Genomic DNA, 21,348 nt, shown 5'->3' with positions numbered 1-21,348 from the left:
CACGTCTTAGGGCCAGGGAAGCACTGTCCTTTTGTGGTCTGGACTTCCCGACACCTTTACTAACTAATTGGGTGACCTTGGACAAGTCTGTTTAACTCTGTGCCTCAGTTTCCTCATCTGTAAAATGGGATAGTAATAATACCAATTTCACTGGACTGCCGTGAGGATTAAATGTAAAGTCTTAGCACAATGCCTGGCAATTGAGTAAGTGCTGTATTAGTATTATTTAAATATGTATTAATGAATGAAATGCATTAATGAAGTGAAACCTAAAGATTCTATATGCTACATATTATACATATATGTGTGTGTGTATATTTTTTTTTTAGTTTTTGAAACTGGGTCTCACTCTTGTCACCCAGGCTGAAGTGCAGTGGCACAATCATGGCTCACTGCAGTCTTGACCTTCTGGGCTCAAGCAATCCTCACACATTGCTGGTAGCTGGTACTACAGGCACATGCCACCATGCTCAGCTAATTTTCTAAAATTTTTTGTAGAGACAGGATCTCACTATGTTGCCCAGGCTGGTCTCAAACTCCTGGGCTCAAGCGATCCTCCCGCCTCCGCCTTCCAAAGTGCTGGGATTGCAGGTGTGAGCCACCATGTCTGGCTGCTACTTACATATTTAATACTCATAATGATACTAATCATGATATTATTGTTCAAAATGAGGTCAAGTTAAAGAATGGATTTTATTTAAAGAAGAACATTACATAAATATGAGTATAGGTGGATCATTGATATGGCAGAAATGGTGAAGATGAGATATAAATAATGGAATTTGAGGAACACTGTCTAGATTATTGTATAAGACAGTGTCATCATCTACTTTTTGTTACAGATATTTGAGATATCAAAAAGAAATAGAGGGCTGGGCTCAGTGGTTCACGCCTGTAATCTCAGCACTTTGGGAGAGCAAGGAGGACAGATCACCTGAGGTCAGGAGTTTGAGACCATCCTGGCCAACATGGTGAAACCCCATTACTACTGAAAATACAAAAATTAGTCGGGCATGGTGTTGTGCACCTGTAGTCCCAGCTACTAGGGACGTTGAGGTGGGAGGATCGCTTGAACCCAGGAGGCGCAAGTTGCAGTGAGCCAAGATTGCACCACTGCACTCCAGCCTGGGTGACAGAGTAAGACTCTGTCTCAAAAAAAAGGAATGGAGATGCGTATATTGAAAATCCATGTACCTATTTCCTAACTTGAGAAGTAAAATGTTAAGATGTAATTAAAGTTCCCCACATCACCACTCCCACATTGTATTTCTTTGTGGTTCACTGACTAGGGATGGAATATTTCTGAACTCCCAGATGTCTGACTGGCTGGAAACCATGCTTTTTCTCTGCTCAGTCTAAAATAAGCTCCAGATGTAGTTTCTCCTACAGAGACATCCTGCAGGGATTAGGAGGTGGGAAGGGGATGAGACGGCAATCTAGGATCCTGGTTGTCACTTACCCACCCCGGTGAGATAGAGTAGAGCTTTGACTGGTGGAGTCTTGGGCCCATGGTATGAAATCTGAACCTATGGGAGAGCAGATCACTAATGACTTCTCTTAGTCATTCAACAAACACCCACTGGACCCCTGCTTTGTGCCAGCTCAGGGTAGGGCACTGGGGAGACAAAGATGGGCCATAGCCTGTAAGGAGGGGCCCCATCCAATGGGAATGGAGGGAAAGCAAAAAGCTTGAATGACTGGTGCTACAGAAGAGCATCCTATGGGGGCCCAGCAATGGAGACACTCTGCCTGGCAGGGTGGTTTGTGAAGGAGTGTGCTTTGAGGTAGATCTTGGAAAGGGAGTAGGGGCCCAGCAGCTGGAGATGGGGCAGAAGAAGCGCTAGAAGGAGAGAGCTGATCATAAGCCACAGAACTGACTCTGGCAAGCAGAAGGGATCAAGGAAAGACCTGAAGAACCAGACCCTGGAAAGGCCGGGTCCTGGGGGATCTGGGGAGCAGGAGCTTTGAGTGGGTGGAGGTCTCTTCAGGAAGAAGTGAAAAAACACCAATCCCCCGTGCCCAAGGTTCAGAAATCCTAGGAGAACACCTCCGATTGACCAGAGGAGGGTGGAGCATGTGGGTGGACACATCCAAGCAAAATGGCGGTGGGAAGTTTCCCAAAGCAGAGCCAAAGAGCTGCCACCAGAGGAAGAGGAGCTCCTGAGGGGACACACTGAGGTGTTCAGATCTGCCCTGTAGACAGTGGAAATCCAGGAAAATGCCACGGCCATCACTGCCTCTGCCTGGACCATGGTGTCAGCCTTCTGTCAGGTATCCCTGCCTCCCATCCACTCCCTAGTTCCTGTCTACTTGCTAGGCCGCAGTCAGTGGCATCTTTATAAATTACAAATGCTATCTTGCTATCCACTGGCTGAAAACTTTTTGTTGGCTTCCTGTTGTTCACAAAAAATGAGGTCCCTGATACCAAACTCTTCAAACTGACTCCCTCACCTCCCTCTCCGTCTTCCTTTCTTGCCATATAGAACTTCCTCAGTTTCCCCAACACGTGTCTCACCCTTTTCTCATCCAGAGAGTGCACACAGGCTGCCCCTCTGCATCAAGCTCTCTCCTGTCTCCTGCTCTTAGGTGGGTAGTTCGTGTCATCCTTCAGCTTGCTGCTGCTTTCAGGAAGCCTTCCTTGACCACCCCCTCCCCCGCCTGCCTGGATAGTCAAGCTCTGTGTTCCCCCAGGGAGAAGCCTGCTTGGCTGGTTCTGCTGGGAACAAGTGGCTGTTGGCTCAGAGATTTGTGGGAACCCCAGAGGGTCCTGTTGAGCCCATCTACAGGCAAAGGGGGTGTGGTAGGTGGAATGGTGGTCCCCCAAAAAGATACATCCATATCCTAATCCCTGGAACTTGTGGATGTGATTTCATTTGGAAAAAAAGTCTTTGCAGTTGTAAGTTAAGGATCTTGAGAACAGAGGCGGTGGCTCATGCCTGTAATCCCAGCACTTTGGGAGGCCAAGGTGAGCGGATCACTTGAGGTCAGGAGTTTGAGACCAGCCTGACCAACATGGTGAAACCCTGTCTCTACTAAAAAAAAAATACAAAAATTAGCTGGGTGTGGTGACGGGTGCCTGTAGTCCCAGCTACTTTGGAGGCTGAGGCAGGAGAATTGTTTGAACCCAGGAGCCGAGATTGCGCCCCTGCACTCCAGCCTGGGCAACACAGCAAGACTCTGTCTCAATAAAAAAAAAAAAAGAAAAAAAAAAGGGGGGATCTAGAGATAAGGAGATCACCCTGGACTCTCCAGTTGGGCCCTAAATCCCATGGCAAGTACCCTTATGAGAGAGACAGAGGGGGATTCCACAGAGAAGGGGCAGAGGCAGTGTGACCATGGAAGCAGACTGGAATGATACAGCCACAAGTCAGACAGCCCCCAGGAGCTAGAAGAGGCAAATAATTACTCTCTCCTGGAGCCTCCAGAAAAATCTGGCCCTGCTGGCACCTTGACCTCAGACTTCTGAACCCCAGAACAGTGACAGGCTACATTTCTGTTGTTTTAAGCAAACCATGGTGATTTTCTTTCTTTTCTTTGTTTTGAGATGGAGTCTCGCTCTGTTACCCAGGCTGGAGTGAAGCGGCGCGATCTCGGCTCACTGCAACCTCCCCCTCCCGGGTTCAAGCAATTCTCCTGCCTCAGCCTCCCAAGTAGCTGGGATTACAGGCACTCGCCACTATGCCCAGCTAATTTTTGTATTTTTAGTAGAGATGAGGCTTCACCAGGTTGGCCTGGCTGGTCTCAAACTCCTGACCTCAGGTGATCCACCCGTCTCGGCCTCCCAAAGTGCTGGGATTGCAGGTATGAGCCACTGTGCCCGGCCACCATGGTGATTTTCTATACCAGACACAGGAAACCGATTCAGGAGCATGGACCAGCGTTCCATGGGGCTACCTGTCTGTGGCCTCCATAGAACTTAGCATCATTTGCAATTGTTTGTTTACCAGTAGATTCTCTGATGCCACCACTCATAGATTATATGAGCCCATGAGGACTGCACCCTCAGCTGTCTTATTCATTTCTGGATTCCCAGTGCCTGGCAGTGTCTAGCAGTGTCTGGCACGTGCTAGATACTGACGAAAGTTTTGCTGAATAGAGTTTAATCTAAACCCTGACCTCCACAAACCCCCGGCAGCCATACATTATTGTTCCTGCGGACACTATGGCTGGAAGAAGCCATCACCAGCTTTTCCACGGGGAAAGAGGCTCTGCCAGGTTGGTGCTGTGGATTACGGCAGGACAGAGTGCGAGCGGCTGCCTTGCTGAAATCCATCCACACTGCCACCCCACAGCTATGACACTCACCTTCTGGTCGCCTGTGCTGCCACTGGCCGCTTTCATCGTCAGGGTCACCTCTACCCCAGGGTCCAGGGGCCATGTGGAGGAACCTGTGGACTTCTTCTTGGCTGGAGGGCTGTGGGCAATATCCACGATCACCCCTGGAGAGGCGTTGACGCTGAAGGACGTGCAGTCCTCAGGGGCAGAGCTGTGGATAAGACAGATGGGGAAGCAGAGGATGCAGTGAGGAGGGGCTGGGCCGGCCACGGCTCTCCCAGCATTTCTCCTTGTGATGGTTAAAATTAGGTGTCCGCTTGATTGGACTGAAGGATGCAAAGTATTGTTTCTGGGTATATCTGTGAGGGTGTTGCCGGAGGAGGTTGGCATTTGAATCAGTGGACAGGGAGAGGAAGACCCACCCTCAGTGCCAGCGTGGCTACAACAAAAGCAGGTGGAAGAGGTGGGATCAGCTTTCTTGCTGGGGCTTCTGGCTGCCTTCTTTCTCCCGTGCTGGATGTTTCCTCCCGCTCCTCCTGCCCTTAGACACTAGACTCCAGGTTCATTGGCCTTTGGACTCTGGGACTTGCACCAGTGGCTTGCCAGGGGCTCTCGGGCCTTTGGCCACAGACTGAGGGCTGCATTGTCAGCTTCCTTGGTTTGAGGCTTTCAAATTCAGACTGAGCCACTGCTAGCTTCTCTCTTCCCCAGCTTGTAGATCGTGGGACTTTGCCTTGTGATCGTGTGAGCCAGTTCTCCCTAATAAACTCTCTCTCTCTCTCTCACACACACACACACACACTGTATTATTCTGTCTCTGGAGAACCCTGACTAACACTTCTTTTCCCAGTAGGTATAAAAACCAGATAGCAGCCAGTGCTTACTCTGACCGTGGGGAGTAAGTACTGTAAGGTTGTCAGGAGGGAATGAGAGTGACAGAAAGCGAATCCCCTGACCTGAAGGATTTGCATTTCAGCTAGAAAACTAGCAGAGGGATGTGCACACTAATGGCTCCCACACACGGATGTAGGCATGGAGGGGTGTGTGCACCCAGAGGTTTCCACCACGCCACTGTGCATACGCAGGATTGTGCACGTACAAAGCATCATAGACTTCTGCTTCTGGAATTGTGGCAGACCAGGTACTCTGAAGGACCTCTCTCTTAAGAAGCAACAGGATCGTGGATAAAATATACGTTTTAAAGCATTACTGAGCTCATGAGAAATAAGGTAGATCTCCAAGGATTAGCCTTCTCCACATGCACATAAACACACGCACATGCACGTACACAGTAGTCAACGTGAAGAATATCAAAGACCAAGAGAGGATCTTAAAGGCATTCAGAAAGGAAAGTCAGATTATCTAGGAGGAGATAACAATTCGATTGGAAGTCAACAACAGTGATATCCAAAAAACAGTTGTGTCATCTCTTTATAGTATTTTGGGAAATAGTTCACCCTTGAACAGCACAGGTTTGAACTGTGTGGGTCCACTTCTACTCTGATTTCCTTCCTCCTCTGCCACCCCGGAGACAGCAAGACCAACCCCTCTTCCCCCTCAGCCTACTCAACATGAAGACGAGGCTGAAGACCCTTAGGATGATCCACTTCCACGTAATGAACAGTAAATATCTTTTCTCTTCCTTATGATTTTCTTTTCTTTCACTTACTTTGTGGTAAGACCACAGTGTATAATACATGTAACATACAAAATATCTGTCAATCACCTGTTTGTTACTGGTAAGCCTCCCACCAACAGTAGTCTATTAGTAGTTAATTTTTGGAGAGTCAAAGTTATATGCAGATTTTCAACTCCATTGGGGGTCAGCGGTCCTATCCGCAATGTTATTCAAGGGTCAATTGTAACTGTTAACCTTGAATTGTGCACTTGTCCAAAAAATATCTTAATAAAGATATTTTCGGATGAACAAAAACGGATATTTTAAAATCCAACTTTCACCAAGGCGATTTCTAAAGGCATAGTTTAGGAAGGAGGCATCTGATGTCATAAGAACGGTCTGAAGTGCAAGAAAGAATGGTGAACAAATAAAATGGTAAATATTTTAGTAAATCTAAACCAACATTGTATACAAAAAAGTCATAAAAGCTGTGGGATAAAAAAGGCAGAATATAATTTGGCAGGAGGATGAGAGAGGTGAAGTATTTTGAGGTCCCTGATTAAAAGGGGAATTAAGATATTGTTTAACTCTAGATTTTTTAAACGTATTTATTTATTTTTTCTTTGAGACTGGGTCTCCCTCTGTCACCCAGGGTAGAGTACAGTGATGTGATCACAGCTCACTGCAGCTTTGACCTCCTATGCTCAAGTGGTCCTCCTGTCTCAGCCTCCCAAGTGGCAGGGACTACAGGTGAATGCCACCACACCCAGCTACTTTTCAAAGTTTTTTGTAGAGACAGAGTCTTGCTATGTTACCCAGGCTGGTCTCAAACTCCTGACCTCAAACGATCCTTCTGCCTCAGTCTTCTAAAGTGGCTTCCAAATGAGCCACTGTGCCTGGCCTAAACTTTTATGTGCCTGGCCTAAACTTTTATGTGCCTGGCCTATACTTTTAAAAGTATTTGGCCGAGCATGGTGGCTCATGACTATAATCTCAGCTCTTTGGGAGGCCAAGGCAGGAGGATTGTTTGCACCCAGGAGTTTGAGACCAGCCTGGGCAACATAGGGAGATCCTGTCTCTACAAAAAATAAAATAATTAGCGGGCATGGTGGCTTGTGCCTGTAGTCATGGATACTCAAAATGCTGAAGAAGGACGATCACTTGAGTCCAGGAGGTCAAGGATGCAGTGAGCCATGATTCTGCACTCCACAACATCTGCACTCCATCCTGGGCAACAGAGTGAGAACCTGTCATTAAAAAAAAAAAAAAAAAAAAAAAAAAAAAATAGGCCAGGCACTGTGGCTCATGCCTGTCTTGAACCCCTAGACTCAAGTGATCCACCACTTTGGCCTCCCAAAGTGCTGGGATTACAGGCATGAGTCACAGTACCTGGCCTGGGATTACATTTTCTATTTTTATCTTTGTATTGAATATTTGTCTTTATATTAAGAGTTATATGTATTCATTATAAAGAATTAGGAAAATACAGGAAAAGTATTTTTCAGATGGTCCCCAATAATTCCCATCTCTGCTGTTCATGCCCTTGTGTAATTCTCTCCCCTTAAGTATGGGCTGGACCTACTGAATTCCTTCTAACCAATGGAAAATGGTAAGAGTGCTGGAATATCACTTCTGTCATAAGGTTGCAATAGAATTCTCTCTCTCTGTCTCTCTCTCTGCCTGTCTCTTGCCTTCTTAGCTTGCTCACCTTGATGAAGCAAGCTGCCATTTTGTGGCATGGAGAGGCCAACATGTCAGGAAACTGAGGGAGGCTTCCAGCCAACAGCCATGGAGGAACTGAGGTTCCAACATCCTACAAGGCCCTGAATCCTACCAACAGCCCTATGAGTGGGCTTGGAAGTGGCACCTTCCCTGGTCGAGCCTTAGCATGACTATGGCTCTACCAATACCTTGATTATGAGAAACCTTGGAGCAGAGAAGCCAGCTAAGCCATACTGGATTGCTGACGTGCAGAAATTATGATATAATAAATGTTATCATTTTGAGCCACTAAGTTTTGGGACAATTTGTTACACAGCATAGATAGCTAATACAGTATACCAGAAGAAAGAAGGAGTGGGAGGGGAAGAAGGGGAGAAGGAGAGAAAAAGAGAAAGAAGAAGGAAAGAAAGAAGGAAGGGAGGGAGGGAGGAAGAAGACATAAATTGCCTAGAAGAAAATGAATCTTACCACTTAGAGACTGTGAAAGGAAAATACATCTTGGGACCACAAACTCACTAAACCAAAGGGAAGAGTCCTGGGAACTGGGTCCCTCAAACCTGCCTCTCATGGTTCATAAATAAAATAACTATAAAGATAAAAATCTACATACTTCCCTCACAATTGGCCCATAGGGAAATTCCTTGTGGGCGCCAAAGATCTTTACCCTAAAATAGTTCTGTTGAATTTCTCCCTAGCAACAATGTAAATTTATAGCTCATCTTTGTTTTTCTTCTCTTTTTTTTTTTTTTTGAGATGGAGTCTCACTCTGTCGCCCAGGCTGGAGTGCAGTGGCACGATCTCAGCTCACTGCAACGTCCACCTCCCAGGTTCAAGCAATTCTCCTGTCTTAGCTTCCTAGGTAGCTGGGATCACAGGCGCATGCCACCACGCCCCGTTAATTTTTTGTATTTTTAGTAGAGATAGGGTTCCATATTGGTCAGGCTGGTCTCAAACTCCTGACCTCAGGTGATCCACCCACCTTGGCCTCCCAAAGTGTTGGGATTACAGGTGTGAGCCACCACCCCTGGCTGATAGCTTATCTTTACAGGTACAGGACAAAGGACAGAACTCAAAGTCATCCCTCTGCTCACCTGAGACAAATGCATATCTAAGTGCTCCCTCTCCACTATGTTTATGTTATCTTATGTAAAAATGCAGATTCACTGAGCTAGATGAACACATAAGTGACTATTCCTCTATGTTGCCTCACAAGAAAATTGTGTTTTCAGTGAAAGGCTGATCAAAGACTCAAAAGGATGCAACTGTTTGTCTCTTATCCACCCACACATTAAAAACATTTCTTCCTCTTCTTCCAATATCCACCTTTTCTCCTTTAAATATCCAAGGCCTCAAAATCATCTTTAGAGAAGGGCAAAGACCTGCCTCCCATACACGTGTCCTTAACTTTGGCAAATAAACCTCCTAAAATGATTGAGACTTGTCTTGGTCATTTTCATTGATTTACAAGGCAATCACTAACATTCTGATGTTGATCCTTTAGGAGATAGAATTTGACATAACCTTTGAAGAACCTAAGAGGTCTGAAGTAGACAGAAGAGGAGATTTCATTCCATCTCCTGCCCACCCTGGCTTGGGCTCTCATTCTACCCTCATGAAGTCAATTTCACATTCTTTTTTTTTTTTTTTTTTTTTTTTGAGACGGAGTCTTGCTCTGTCGCCCAGGCTGGAGTACAGTGGCTCGATCGCGGCTCACTGCAAGCTCCGCCTCCTGGGTTCATGCCATTCTCCTGCCTCAGCCTCCCGAGTAGCTGGGACTACAAGTGCCCGCAACCACACCTGGCTAATTTTTGTATTTTTAGTAGAGATGGGGTTTCACCACGTTAGCCAGGATGGTCTTGATCTCCTGACCTCGTGATCCTCCCGCCTCGGCCTCCCAAAGTGCTGGGATCAATTTCATATTCTTAAATGAAAGCAGTTACTTACAGGCAATTTACTCTGCTCCAGGCACTGTTCACATTCTTTCCACACATTAACTAATTCGGTTCTCACCACCAGCCTGTAAGGCGGGTACTGTTCATTTTACAGATGAGGAAGCTGAGGCACGGAGAGGTGAAGTAATTTTCCCAAACTCAGGGTTAGGCATATTGGATCTCTGCTTTGTAAAGAGAGTGGGGGTAGGCCCTGGCCTGGCCCCTAGTGGTCCCCCGGGCTGCTCTCCCTGTGCTATGGTCAGACTGAATGGCCCACAGTTCCTTGCACCTGCCCCCTACTTTCCCATCTCCCAGGCTTTGCGTATCACCTGTCCCTCATCTGGAGGGCTCTCTCCTCCCACATCCTTCTTGCAGAATCCAATCCAGCCCAGAAGGCCCATCTCAGTGGGTCCTCTGCCAATGAATCCTCCCTTTATCACTCCAACCAAAAGGGATTTCTTCCTTAAAATGAGATCAACCCTCTGTGGTAGGCAGAACAATGGTCTCCCAAAGATGACCACAAAGATGACTAGTCCCCCAAACCTGTGAATATGTTGCCTTACACAGAAAAGGAGACTTGCAAATGTGATTAAGTTAATGATCTTGAGGTGGGGAGATTATGCTAGATTAGCCAGATGGGCCCAATGTAACCACAAGTGTCAGAGGCATTTGAACCAGAGCAAATCCATCTTGAATAGGGGCTGCGTAAAATAAGGCTGAGATCTGCTGGGCTGTATTCCCAGTAAGTTAGGCATTCTAAGTTACAGTATGATAGGAGGTCAGTACAAGATACAGGTCATAAAGACCTTGCTGATAAAACAGTTGGCAGTAAAGAAGCCGGTGAAACCGCATCAAAACCAAGATGATGACAAGAGTGACCTCTGGTTGTCCTCACTGCTCATTATACACTAATTGTAATACATTAGCATGCCTGGAAGTTACCCTATATGGTCTAAAAGGGGGAGGAACCCTCAGTTCAGGGAATTGCCCACCCTTTACCCCAAAAACTCATGAATAATCCACCCCTTGTTTAACATATAATCAAGAAATAACCATAAAAATGGGCAACCAGCAGCCTTTGGGACTGCTCTGCCTATGGAGTAGCCATTCTTTTATTCCTTTGCTTTCTTAATAAACTTGCTTTCACTTTATGGATCACCTTGAATTCTTTCTTGGGCAAAATCCAAGAACCCTGTCTTGGGGTCTGGATTGGGACCACTTTCTGGTAATACAAAGTTCTTTATGAGAAGGAGGCAGGAGGGTCTGAGTCAGGGAAACTGTGGTGATGGCAGCAGAGATCAGAGTGATGCTGTTGCTGGAAGGGGCCACAAGCCAAGGAATGTGAACCCCTCTAGAAGATGCAAGGAATGAGTTCTCCTCTGGAGCCTCCAGAAGGAATGCAGCCCTGCCGACACCTTGATTTTAGCCAAGTGAGATTCATTTTTTGGACATCTGATCTTGCAAACTGGAAGGTAATAAATTTGTGCTGTTTGAAGTCACTAAGTTTGTGGTGATTTGTTACAGCAGCAATGTGTTATATTAAGTTTACCCCACAGCTGCCTCTTTGCATATTTTAAGTTCGGCTGAAAGGTTTCTTTGTACATAGTAAGCTATAACCTAACTGGAGGTGTAAACAACCCGTGACCTACTTTTATACCAACTACTGTTTTGGCCGATCTCAGGCAGCCAACTGTTCAAACCATGTTCAAATGAGGCAGATGCCAAGCTGTCGTCAATCCAGCTGTTTCTGAGCCTCGCTTCTGTGTTCTGTGAGTCAGTTTCCTTTTTCTGTTCATAAATATTGTTCAACCATGTGGCAGCTCCTGAGTCTTTCTGAACCTATTCTGGTTTGGGTAGAGGGGGCTGCCTGATTCACAAATTGTTATTTGCTCCACTAAACTGTTAAATTTAATTTGTCTTGTGTTTCTTGTAACAAACAGGAAACTAATACACCCTCTGTCTTTGAATGTCTCTCTCTCTCTTTTCTTAAGAGATGGGATCTCATTCTCTCATCCAGGCTAGAGTGCAGTGGCGCAATCACAGCTCACTGCAATTCAGCCTCCCAGGCTGAAGTGACCCTTCCACCTCAGCCTCCTGAGTAGCTGAGTAGCTGGGACCACAGGTACATGCTATCACCCCTGGCTAATTTTTAAAAAATTATTGCTTGTAGGAGATGGAGTCTCCTTATCTCCAGGCTGGTCTCCAACTCCTGGGCTCAAGGGATCCTCCCATCTTGGCCTCCCAAAGTGCTGGCATTGCAGACATGAGCCACCACGCCACGCCTCTGTTTGTCTCTCTCTTGATCCTAGGTAAAACCCTGTACTCTTGAGTGTGATATGATGGCTGAGGTCTGGAAAAGTGGCAGGCCATCAAAAAAACACTTGAACCAAAATCAGCATCTTCATAAGAAAAAAGAAAAAGCAAGGGGCATGTGGTAGTCGATTTTTTAAAAAGTTAGTGTGCTGGCCAGGCACGATGGCTCACACCTGTAATCCCAGCATTTTGGGAGGCTGAGGTGGGAGGACTGCTTTTGACCAGCCTGGGCAAAATAGCGAGACCCTGTCTCCACAGAAAAGAAAAAAAAAGTCTGGGCGCGGTGGCTCACGCCTATAATCCCAGCACTTTGGGAGGCTGAGGCGGGCGGATCATGAGGTCAGGAGATCGAGACCGTCCTGGCTAACACCATGAAACCCCATCTCTACTAAAAATACAAAAAAATTAGCCAGACATTGTGGTGGGCACCTGCAGTCCCAGCCACTCAGGAGGCTGAGGCAGGAGAACGGCATGAACCCGGGAGGCGGAGCTTGCAGTGAGCCGAGATCGTGCCACTGCACTCCAGCCTGGGTGATAGAGCGAGACTATGTCTCAAAAAAAAAAAAAAAAAAAGAAAAAAGAAAAAGAAAAAAAATAAGCATACCAATTTTCGCCTTGTGTGCATATGAACGGCAAAAGGTGAAAATATAAAAATGTTTATTTACAGCTCAAAGTCACGGGAAAGTCTGATCAAGACATTCAGTCACATTCAGCAGTCAGGTTATTCTCCCCACCTCCGTCTGGGAGTTTGACATTTAGAATTTCTGTCATCCTCAGTGACATTTCGGCCTTGGCACCTTCTCCCATCCTGACACTGTTGCCTGAGTTGGCGTTCACATACCTGCAGCAGATGACAAGCTAGTCACCTTTCTCTGTGTAGCCATTAACCTTTGTTTTCACAATCATCCTATGAGTGAGCCATTGTTATTCTTTTACAGATGAGAAAACAGGTTCAGAGAGGCAAAGTGACGTGTCTGGGTGCCAGCTGATAATGGCAGGTCTGGGTCCTCTTGCAGCCCAGCCTGGTGCCATTCCTACCACATCATGACTGCCTCTTTCTCTGCGTTGGTGCCACCCTGCTGTGCCCAGCATCCAGCACTTCCTAAAGACCAATGCTTCCCAAAGTGTGATCTTCGAAACAGCAGCATCTGCCTCACTGGGGAATATTAAAAATGCAGATTCTTGGGCTCTGCTCAGACCTACTGAGTTGGAAACTCTAGCAGTGGGGCCCAGAAATGTGTGGTTTTTTTTTGTTTGTTTTTTTTTTTTTTGAGACGGAGTCTCGCTCTGTCACCCAGGCTGGAGTGCAGTGGCCAGATCTCAGCTCACTGCAAGTTCCGCCTCCCGGGTTCACGTCATTCTCCTGCCTCAGCCTCCCGAGTAGCTGGGACTACAGGCACCCGCCACCTCGCCCGGCTAGTTTTTTGTATTTTTTAGTAGAGACGGGGTTTCACCGTGTTAGCCAGGATGGTCTCGATCTCCTGACCTTGTGATCCGCCCGTCTCGGCCTCCCAAAGTGCTGGGATTACAGGCTCGAGCCACTGCGCCCGGCCGTGTTTTTTGTTTGTTTTGGTTTTTCAGAGAGGGGTTCTTGCTGGAGTACAGAGGCACAATCATAGCTCACGGCAGACTTGAACTCCTGGGCTCAAGTAATCCTCCTGCCTCAGCCTCCTTAGTAGCTGGGACTACAGGCACACACTACCACATCTGGCTAATTTAAAAAATTTTTTATAGAGATGAGAGTCTCAGTATGTTGCCCAGGCTGGTCTCAAACTCCTGGCCTCAAGTGATCCTCCTGCCTTAGCCTCCCAAAGTGCTGACATTACAGGCGTAAGTCACAGTGCCCAGCGGCAATCTGTTTTAACACACTCTCCAGATGCTTTTGATACACACTCAAGTGTGAGAACCACTGCCAAAGAAGATGCTAATACAAGTTTGTTGAATTACCCTGATTTCTGAGTGGAATCTGAGGGAACCATGCCATGATGCACAGGATAGAATAAATAAAGCATTATGATGGCCAGGCACGGTGGCTCATGCCTATAATCCCAGCACTTTGGGAGGCCGAGGAGGGTGGATTACCTGAGGTCAGGAGTTAGAGACCAACCTGGCCAACATGGTGAAACCCTGTCTCTACTAAAATTACAAAAAAATTAGCCAGGTGTGGTCGCGGGTGTCTGTAATCCCAGCTACTCAGGAGGCTGAGGCAGGAGAATCGCTTGAACCTGGGAGGTGGAGATTGCAGTGAGCCAAGGTCTCAACATAGAACTCCAGCCTAGGTGACAAGAGTGAGACTCTGTCTCAAAAAAAAAGCATTATGTCTGTGGCATGCATTGTTATTGCTACTTTCTTATGCAGAAAAGCCATACACACAGCCAGGCATGGTGGCTTATGCCTGTAACCCTAGCACTTTGGGAAGCTGAGGCAGGTGGATTGCTTGAGTCCAGAAGTTTGAGACCAGCCTGGGCAACATGGCTAAACCCCGTCTCTACAGGCATCTCCATGACAACTCTGTCACACAGGTACTATTGGAGTTCGCCTTCTACAAATGAAGAAGAAACTGAGGCTGGAGAGAATGCATATGCTGGTATTTGTTGAGAGCTACTGTGAGCCTGGCATTCTACACCCATTGTCTCATCAGCTGAACATTCACAGCAGCACTATGAGGTCCTGCTACTGTGAGGCAGGCATCCCTCTTCCCATTTTACAGATGAGCACACTGAGGCTCTGCCCCAGTCACGCAGTCCCACAGCTTCTGCTGAATGCCCGGCTGAAATGCAGCCACAGGCAGAAGCTGGGGGCAGGGCCGGGGAGACAGGGAGTGGGTGTTACTGGGTAGGGGTGTTATTTTATTTATTTATTTATTTATTTATTTATTTATTTATTTATTTATTTATTTTTGAGACAGAGTCTTGCTCTGTCACCCAGGCTGGAGTGCAGTGGGCAGTTCCCAGGCAGGAGATGCCCCAGTGGCACTGGTGCCTTTCTGCTCAGGTGCCTCCATTTATGATACACCTACCTGGCCAAACCAAAACTTAACCAAGGCTCTTGTTTCTCTGCCAAAGCCCAGAGGTTCATTCTCTTGGTTCTGTGTACTGTTGTTTTTCTTCATTCTCTGAAAGCCTCAGTGATAAGCCAGGACTTCCAACTGCCTGGGCACTGTGGTCAGAGGATGGGGACAGGAGAGGGACATGCCGTGTGTCTGGCCCACCAAGAAAATGAATAAGGGGCTCAAAAGACAATGGAGACCGAGGGGCGCACAGCAGGTGGACTGAGGGTCTAGGTCCGCCTCAGCCCCCTCTGTCCCATGTGACTTCCTCAAGAGGGGAACAAACAGGTGGGTCTGGCACAAATGGGTGGGTCTGGCACCTTTATAACCACTCTGTCTGCTAGATGGGGAAACTGAGGCTCAGAGAGGTAAGGGCCAGCTGGGAACTGAGCCACTGGGATTTGACTCTAAGATGTGTGTGCTTCCTCTGGCTGTGTTCCAGATGTTCTCAGCTCCTAAACAAGGAACTTTCATAAACATCTGGGGGTTCACGCCAGGTGTGTGCATGCCCTCATGCATGTGACCCATGTGTGTTATCATAAGACCATCCAGAGCTGAATCTTCTTGTAACTTCCAATACCCTCCGTACAGCCAGCACTGGGAGCTTGAGCCCCAGACAGCGACATCATTCCTCCAACTCCAGCATCTGCCATCTCCTGACCAACCACCCCCATGAGGGTGGCACTCAGTGTCTGCCACCCTCACACACAGAGACTCATGCAGTCCTCACTGCTGTCAAAGGAAAATAAATCTCAGGACCCCAAACTCACTAAGCCAAAGGGAAAAGTCAAGCTGGGAACTGGGTCATGCAAACCTGCCTCCCATTTTATTTTTCTTTCTTTCTTTCTTTTTCTTTTCCTTTTTTTTTTTTGAGACAGGGTCTCGCGCTGTCACCAGGCTGGAGTGCAGTGGCATGGTCTCAGCTCACTGCAGGCTCCGCCTCCAGGGTTCAAGCAATTCCTGTGCCTCAGCCTCCAGAGTAGCTGGGATTACAGGCACACACCACCACGCCTGGCTATATTTTTAGTAGAGATGGGGTTTCACCATGTTGCCCAGGCTGGTCTCGAACTCCTGACCTCAAGTGATCCGCCCACTTGGGCTTTCCAGAGTGCTGGGATTACAGGCATGAGCCAACACACTCGGCCCCATTTTCTTTCTTACTTTTTATGTTTGTTTGTTTATTTATTTATTTATTTATTTTGAGACAGAGTCTCGCTCTGTCGCCCAGGCTGGAGTGCAGTGGCGAGATTTCTGTTCACTGCAACCTCCACCTCCCTGGTTGAAGCGATTCTCCTGCCTCACCCTCCCGAGTAGCTGGGACTACAGGCACATGCCACTACACCCAGCTAATTTTTGTATTTTTAGTAGAAACAGGGTTTCACCATGTTGGCCAGGATGGTCTCAATCTGCTGACCTTGTGATCCGCTGACCTCAGCCTCCCAAAGTGTTGGGATTACAGGTGTGAGCCACTGCGCCCGGTCCCATTTTGTTGCTAAATGAGATAGCTACAAAGATTAAAAAAAAAAAAAAAAAAAAAAAAAAAAAGGCTACATACCTCCCTCACAATTTGCCCACAAAGAAATTCCTTGTGAGCCCTGAGATCTTTCCCCTGAACCAGTTCTGTTGAATTTACCCTGACAATGTCGGTGAATAGCTTATCTTCACAGGCATGGAACAAAGGACAGAAATCAAAGTCATACCTCTGCTCACCTGCAACAAATGCATATTTGATTTCTTCCTTTGCTGTGTTTATCTTATGTGACAATATAGATTCACTGAGCCCAAGGCATAAGTGACTAGTCCTCTCCCCGCCTCACACGGAGAACGTATTCAGTGAAAGCCGATGAAAGACTCAAAAGAACGCAAGCACTTGCCTCTTATCTACCCATCTTTTTTCTCTTTCTTCCTTTTTCCCCCAATACCCACTCTTTGTTTTTTGTTTTTGTTTTTTGTTTTTTTTTTTGAGACAGAGTTTCGCTCTTGTTGCCCAGGCTGGAGTACAATGGCGCGATCTCAGCTCACTGTAACCTCTGCCTCCCGGGTTCAAGTGATTCTCTTGCCTCAGCCTCCCAAGTGGCTGGGATTACAGGGGCCCGCCACCACGCCCAGCTATTTTTTGTATTTTTAGTAGAGATGCGGTTTCACCATGTTGTCCAGGTTGGTCTCAAACTCTTGACCTCAGGTGATCCGCCCTCCTCGGCCTCCCAAAGTACTGGGATTACAGGCATGAGCCACCACACCCGGCCCAATACCCACTCTTTTCCCTTTAAATATTGAAGTCCTCAGACCCATTTAGGAAAAAGCACAGACCACAGATTTTTTCTGTTTCTGTATTCTTTTCCAACCTTGGAAATAAACCTCTGAAAAGGATTGACATTTACCTTAGTCATTTTCTTTGATTTGCATTGGAAAGGGGACCCTCTGCCAGACACTTGGTTACATTATATAATTTAATCTGCCATAACCCAGCAAGGGGTATTCATTTTCCCATTTTACAGATGGGTAAACCGAGGCTCAGAGCTACAAACAGACTTGCCCAGGCTCCCCACTGTCATATCAAGTGGTCTCCTATTCAGAAGGAGACCCTGGGAGGAAGAAGAGAGAGAAGATGGCAGCTTCTGAATGCCCACTGCCCTTTGCAGTTGGCACCTCCTGGACCCCCACTCCTTCTAGGCCTTTACCAAATCCGTTGGAAGCTGAATAAGCTCTGCCCACAGGGAGCAGTGCCCAGGGGGGTCCACTCCACAGCATTTGGAGGCAGGGTGTGCTGGGAAGCAGGGTGGGTTTAGGGTCAGACAGTCCTGGCTTTGCCACCTTTAACTTTTTTTTTTTTTTTTTTCTGAGACAGAGTCTCACTCTGTTGCCCTTGCTGGAGTGCAGTGGTGCAATCTTCCCTCACTGCAACCTCCACCTCCCAGGTTCAAGCGACTCTTGTGCCTCAGTCTCCTAAGTAGCTGGAATTACAGGCATGTGCCACTACTCCCATCTAATTTTTTTTTTTTTTTTTTTTGAGACAGAGTCTCTGTCGCCCAGGCTGGAGTGCAGTGGCATGCTCTCAGCTCACTGCAGCCTCTGCCTCCTGGGTTCAAGCGATTCTCCTGTCTCAGCCTCCCAAGTAGCTGGGACTACAGCTGAGCACCACCATGCCCCGGCTAATTTCTGTATTTTTAGTGGAGACAGGGTTTCACCATGTTGGCCAGGATAGTCTTGATCTCCTGACCTTGTGATCCGCCTGCCTCTGCCTCTGAAAGTGCTGGGATTACAGGCGTGAGCCACTGTGCCTGGCCATCATAATGCTTTATTTATTCTGTCCTGTGCATCATGGCATGGTTCCTAATTTTTTTGTGTTTTTAGTAGAGACGGGGTTTCCCCATGTTGGCCAGGCTGGTCTCGAAATTCTGGCCTCAAGTGATCTGCCCATCTTGGCCTCTCAAAGTGCTGTGATTACAGGCACGTGCCACCGCACCCGGCTTGCCACCTTTAATTTATGTGACCCGCAGGTAGGTGTTTGTGCCTCTTGCTTTTGAGACAGAGTCTCACTCTGTCGCCCAGGCTGGAGTGCAGTAGCCCAATCTTGGCTCACTGCAACCTCTGCCTCCCGGGTTCCTGACTTTGGGGACAGAAAGAAGGGCTTGAGCAAAGGTATGGAGGTATGCATATGTGGGTGGAGGTGAGGGGGGAGTGGCCGTCCCACCTATGTGGTTCAGGAAGAGGCTGATGGCTGCTCAGGAGATGGGAGGGAGGCACTGTCTGGGGCTATGTTAGGAACAGATAAGAAGCGACAGGAAGGGCTGGACTGGGGACCCACGGGGAGAGAGGAGGGTCCTAGAGTCATGCTGCCTGGGTTGAGTCCTGTCTCCCCTACTTACTAGCTGTGTGGCTTGAGGTGGGTTACTTAACTTCTTGGAGCCTCCGTTTCCTCTTCTATAAAATGGGAATAACAATATTAACTGCCTCCCAAGGCCGTTGAACGAGTTGAATGTAGGAAATGTGATGTAAATATTAGCCATTGTTATGTGAGATGTTCAGGGGGATAGAGTAACAGGGCTCAATGTGTGGCTGAAGGAGGAGAAAAGAAGGATTTTGAGGTACCTGTGAACTCCAGAGTCCCCATCATTTCTGGGAGAAATGAGCAGTGCCTTCCTCTCTGCCCAACCCTGACCCGCTGTCCACGCACCTCTCCAGGGCCAGAGGAAGCACCTGTGATCTTGATCACTACTCCTGGACGCTGGGTAGAGGGTTAGCCTGCGCATGCTGGGAAAGGCCCTGTCATTTCCTCCACACTCATCCTCAGAGGAGTTGCGGTTGCCTCAAACGATGTCAGGTGATTTTCTTTTTCCTTTTCTCCCCAACTTCTTGGTCTCCTGCCTCCCCCATGTGGCCCTGGGAGACCATCCGACATTTACTGCTGTTATCTGGCAGCTGGGGCTCAGGCAGCAAGTGACGCTTTCAGAGAAATGTCCCTGACACTCCTCTGGGCACCATTCTAGGGCCACCGATGCCCAGCCTGGGATGGGGAAGCCAGGGGCAACCACTTCTATTCCTGACAACAGCAATTGTTGCAGGATAATTCAGGAATCAGAGAGACCGAGGGGTTGAGGAGGATTTATTATTTAGGTGCACTAGCTAAGTCGGATTCACATTTAAAAAGACCGAGCCCTGAACAAAGAGTTAAGTTATATTTTAAGCATTTCACAGGGTGGGGGGAGATCTGTGCAGGGGGAAAGAAATAAAGACAGTTATTTAATTGAGACATGCATTATATTAGTTTTTACTTTTTAAGGAAAAACATGTTTTATGGCTTGAGTGTATCTGTCTAGTGGCCTTGCAGCTGCACAGCTAGAGAAACGGGTCTTCACGATGCCTGGGAAAGGAGGAGCAACAACGCTCACTAGCCACAAAAAAAAAAAAAAAAAAAAAACCAGGCAGTTAATTTTCAAGGGACTCCAGCTCTTTTTTTTTTTTTTTTTTCAGGGAAAATTGTTTTTTGTTTGTTTGTTTGTTTTAACACAGAGCTGAGTTTCTGCTTACACATTTTAAAATTTCTTTTAATTCCTGTTCTACAATAACAACAACGACCCTGCACACTCCCTGAGAGCGTTCCTCCACTCTCTCGTTTAACCCAGACCCAGCCACAGGGCATATGGCAAACAGCGTTTGTTAAATGAGTGAATAAAAACTACCAGGGATGGGCCCACCACTGTGCTAAGCACTCAACCAACATTTGCACATTTTTTCACATTGAATTCCTATAACCAGCCCATGATGTGAGTATTATCCCCATTTCACAGATGAGGACACTGAGGCTCAGTTGCCCAAGGCCTCTCAGCTAGCCAGCAGCAGGTCCAGGCTTCCTACCTCAGTCTCTGCCACGCCAGAGAGCTCCGTTTCACCATCCCCACCCACACTATTACACACCCACGGAGAGGCTTAGCTAAGAGATGTGGGGTAACAAACTGTGCTGTGAACCAGGAGGCCCAGGGGCTAAACTTACTTCCAGGGCACACTTGCTGTGTGACCTTGAGCAAATCACAGACCCTCTGTAAGTTTCTGTTGCCTCGATGAAGACAGGAAGATGGCTGGCCTAGTTTGCCCCACAATAATTTATCTGTGGTGTGGTCCTGGGGAATTTGCACTTGTACATGGCAAAAAACCCACAGCCATGAGACTGGCACTGCCCACGGCTGCTGGGATCTTCTCTCTCCAGCTGCTCCCCTGGCAGTGGCTGCAGAGGCTGGAGCCTGGAGCCTGGCCCAAACACATGCTCTGTGTCAGTAGAACTGGCTCATCCAGCATCTCCTGACCTGCCCCCCAAACCCCAGAAGGTGCCCCTCTCACCTGCAGACGTCAAGCTGAGTCAAGGTGCCCAGCACACACACGGCATGAGTGGGCTGCTCTGGGGTCACACGGATCAATGTCCCCTGGGCCATTGTCTGGTTAGCTCGTCCCTCTGGCTGTAGGAAGCCCCTGGGCTGGTTCCTTTATACCGCCCAGCGGAGGCCATGAGTCAGCACCTGCGGTCTGTGGCCCAGAGGCTCAACCCCTCCCCACTCAGGTCAGGGGTGTGGGCTCTCAAAATCTCCTCTGCGCTGGGGCTGCCCCTTGGACCTCTAGGTGGGTGTCCATGCTGGTACCAGTGGCAGGGTGGCTCTGTCAGTTTCCTGAGAAGGATGGATGGCTCAGAAAGCGTGGGGTGGAGAGTGGGGCTGAGGGGTTGGATCCCAGTCCTACGTGCCCATAGCCCCATCCCTGCCTGGAGGCCCTGAACACTTTGATCTATCCAATCTCACCTATGTCAAACAGGGGTATCAGAAAGGAGAAGGTGGGAAAAGCAAGGAGATTTTAGGTAAGCGATCACAGGCCAGGCTAAACGTTCAAAGACCAACCAGGCTTGGGACAAGTCTCTCCACCTGGGCCACCCACATGACAGCTCACATTCT

The 21,348-nt window shown here is 47.8% G+C and overlaps 1 protein-coding gene across 1 annotated transcript in view; it reads right to left on the bottom strand.

Annotated features, from left to right (window-relative positions):
- The window catches only part of PADI4 (peptidyl arginine deiminase 4), a 49,070-nt gene extending 28,185 nt beyond the window's left edge, over positions 1-20,885 (bottom strand). The window contains exons 1-3 of the mRNA XM_010373030.2: positions 20,747-20,885; positions 4,306-4,486; positions 1,460-1,526 (exon numbers count right to left, since the gene is read on the bottom strand). Coding sequence (XP_010371332.2) covers positions 1,460-1,526; positions 4,306-4,486; positions 20,747-20,838 — 340 coding nt within the window. The 5' untranslated portion in view covers positions 20,839-20,885. The remainder of the gene's footprint in view (positions 1-1,459; positions 1,527-4,305; positions 4,487-20,746) is intronic.
- Between the last annotated feature and the right edge of the window lie 463 nt (positions 20,886-21,348).

The sequence above is a fragment of the Rhinopithecus roxellana genome, chromosome 12 (genome assembly GCF_007565055.1).
Source record: "Rhinopithecus roxellana isolate Shanxi Qingling chromosome 12, ASM756505v1, whole genome shotgun sequence".
Lineage (NCBI taxonomy): Eukaryota > Metazoa > Chordata > Mammalia > Primates > Cercopithecidae > Rhinopithecus > Rhinopithecus roxellana.
Note: the sequence above shows the minus strand (reverse complement) of the source record. Positions and strands in the feature narration are given on the sequence as shown.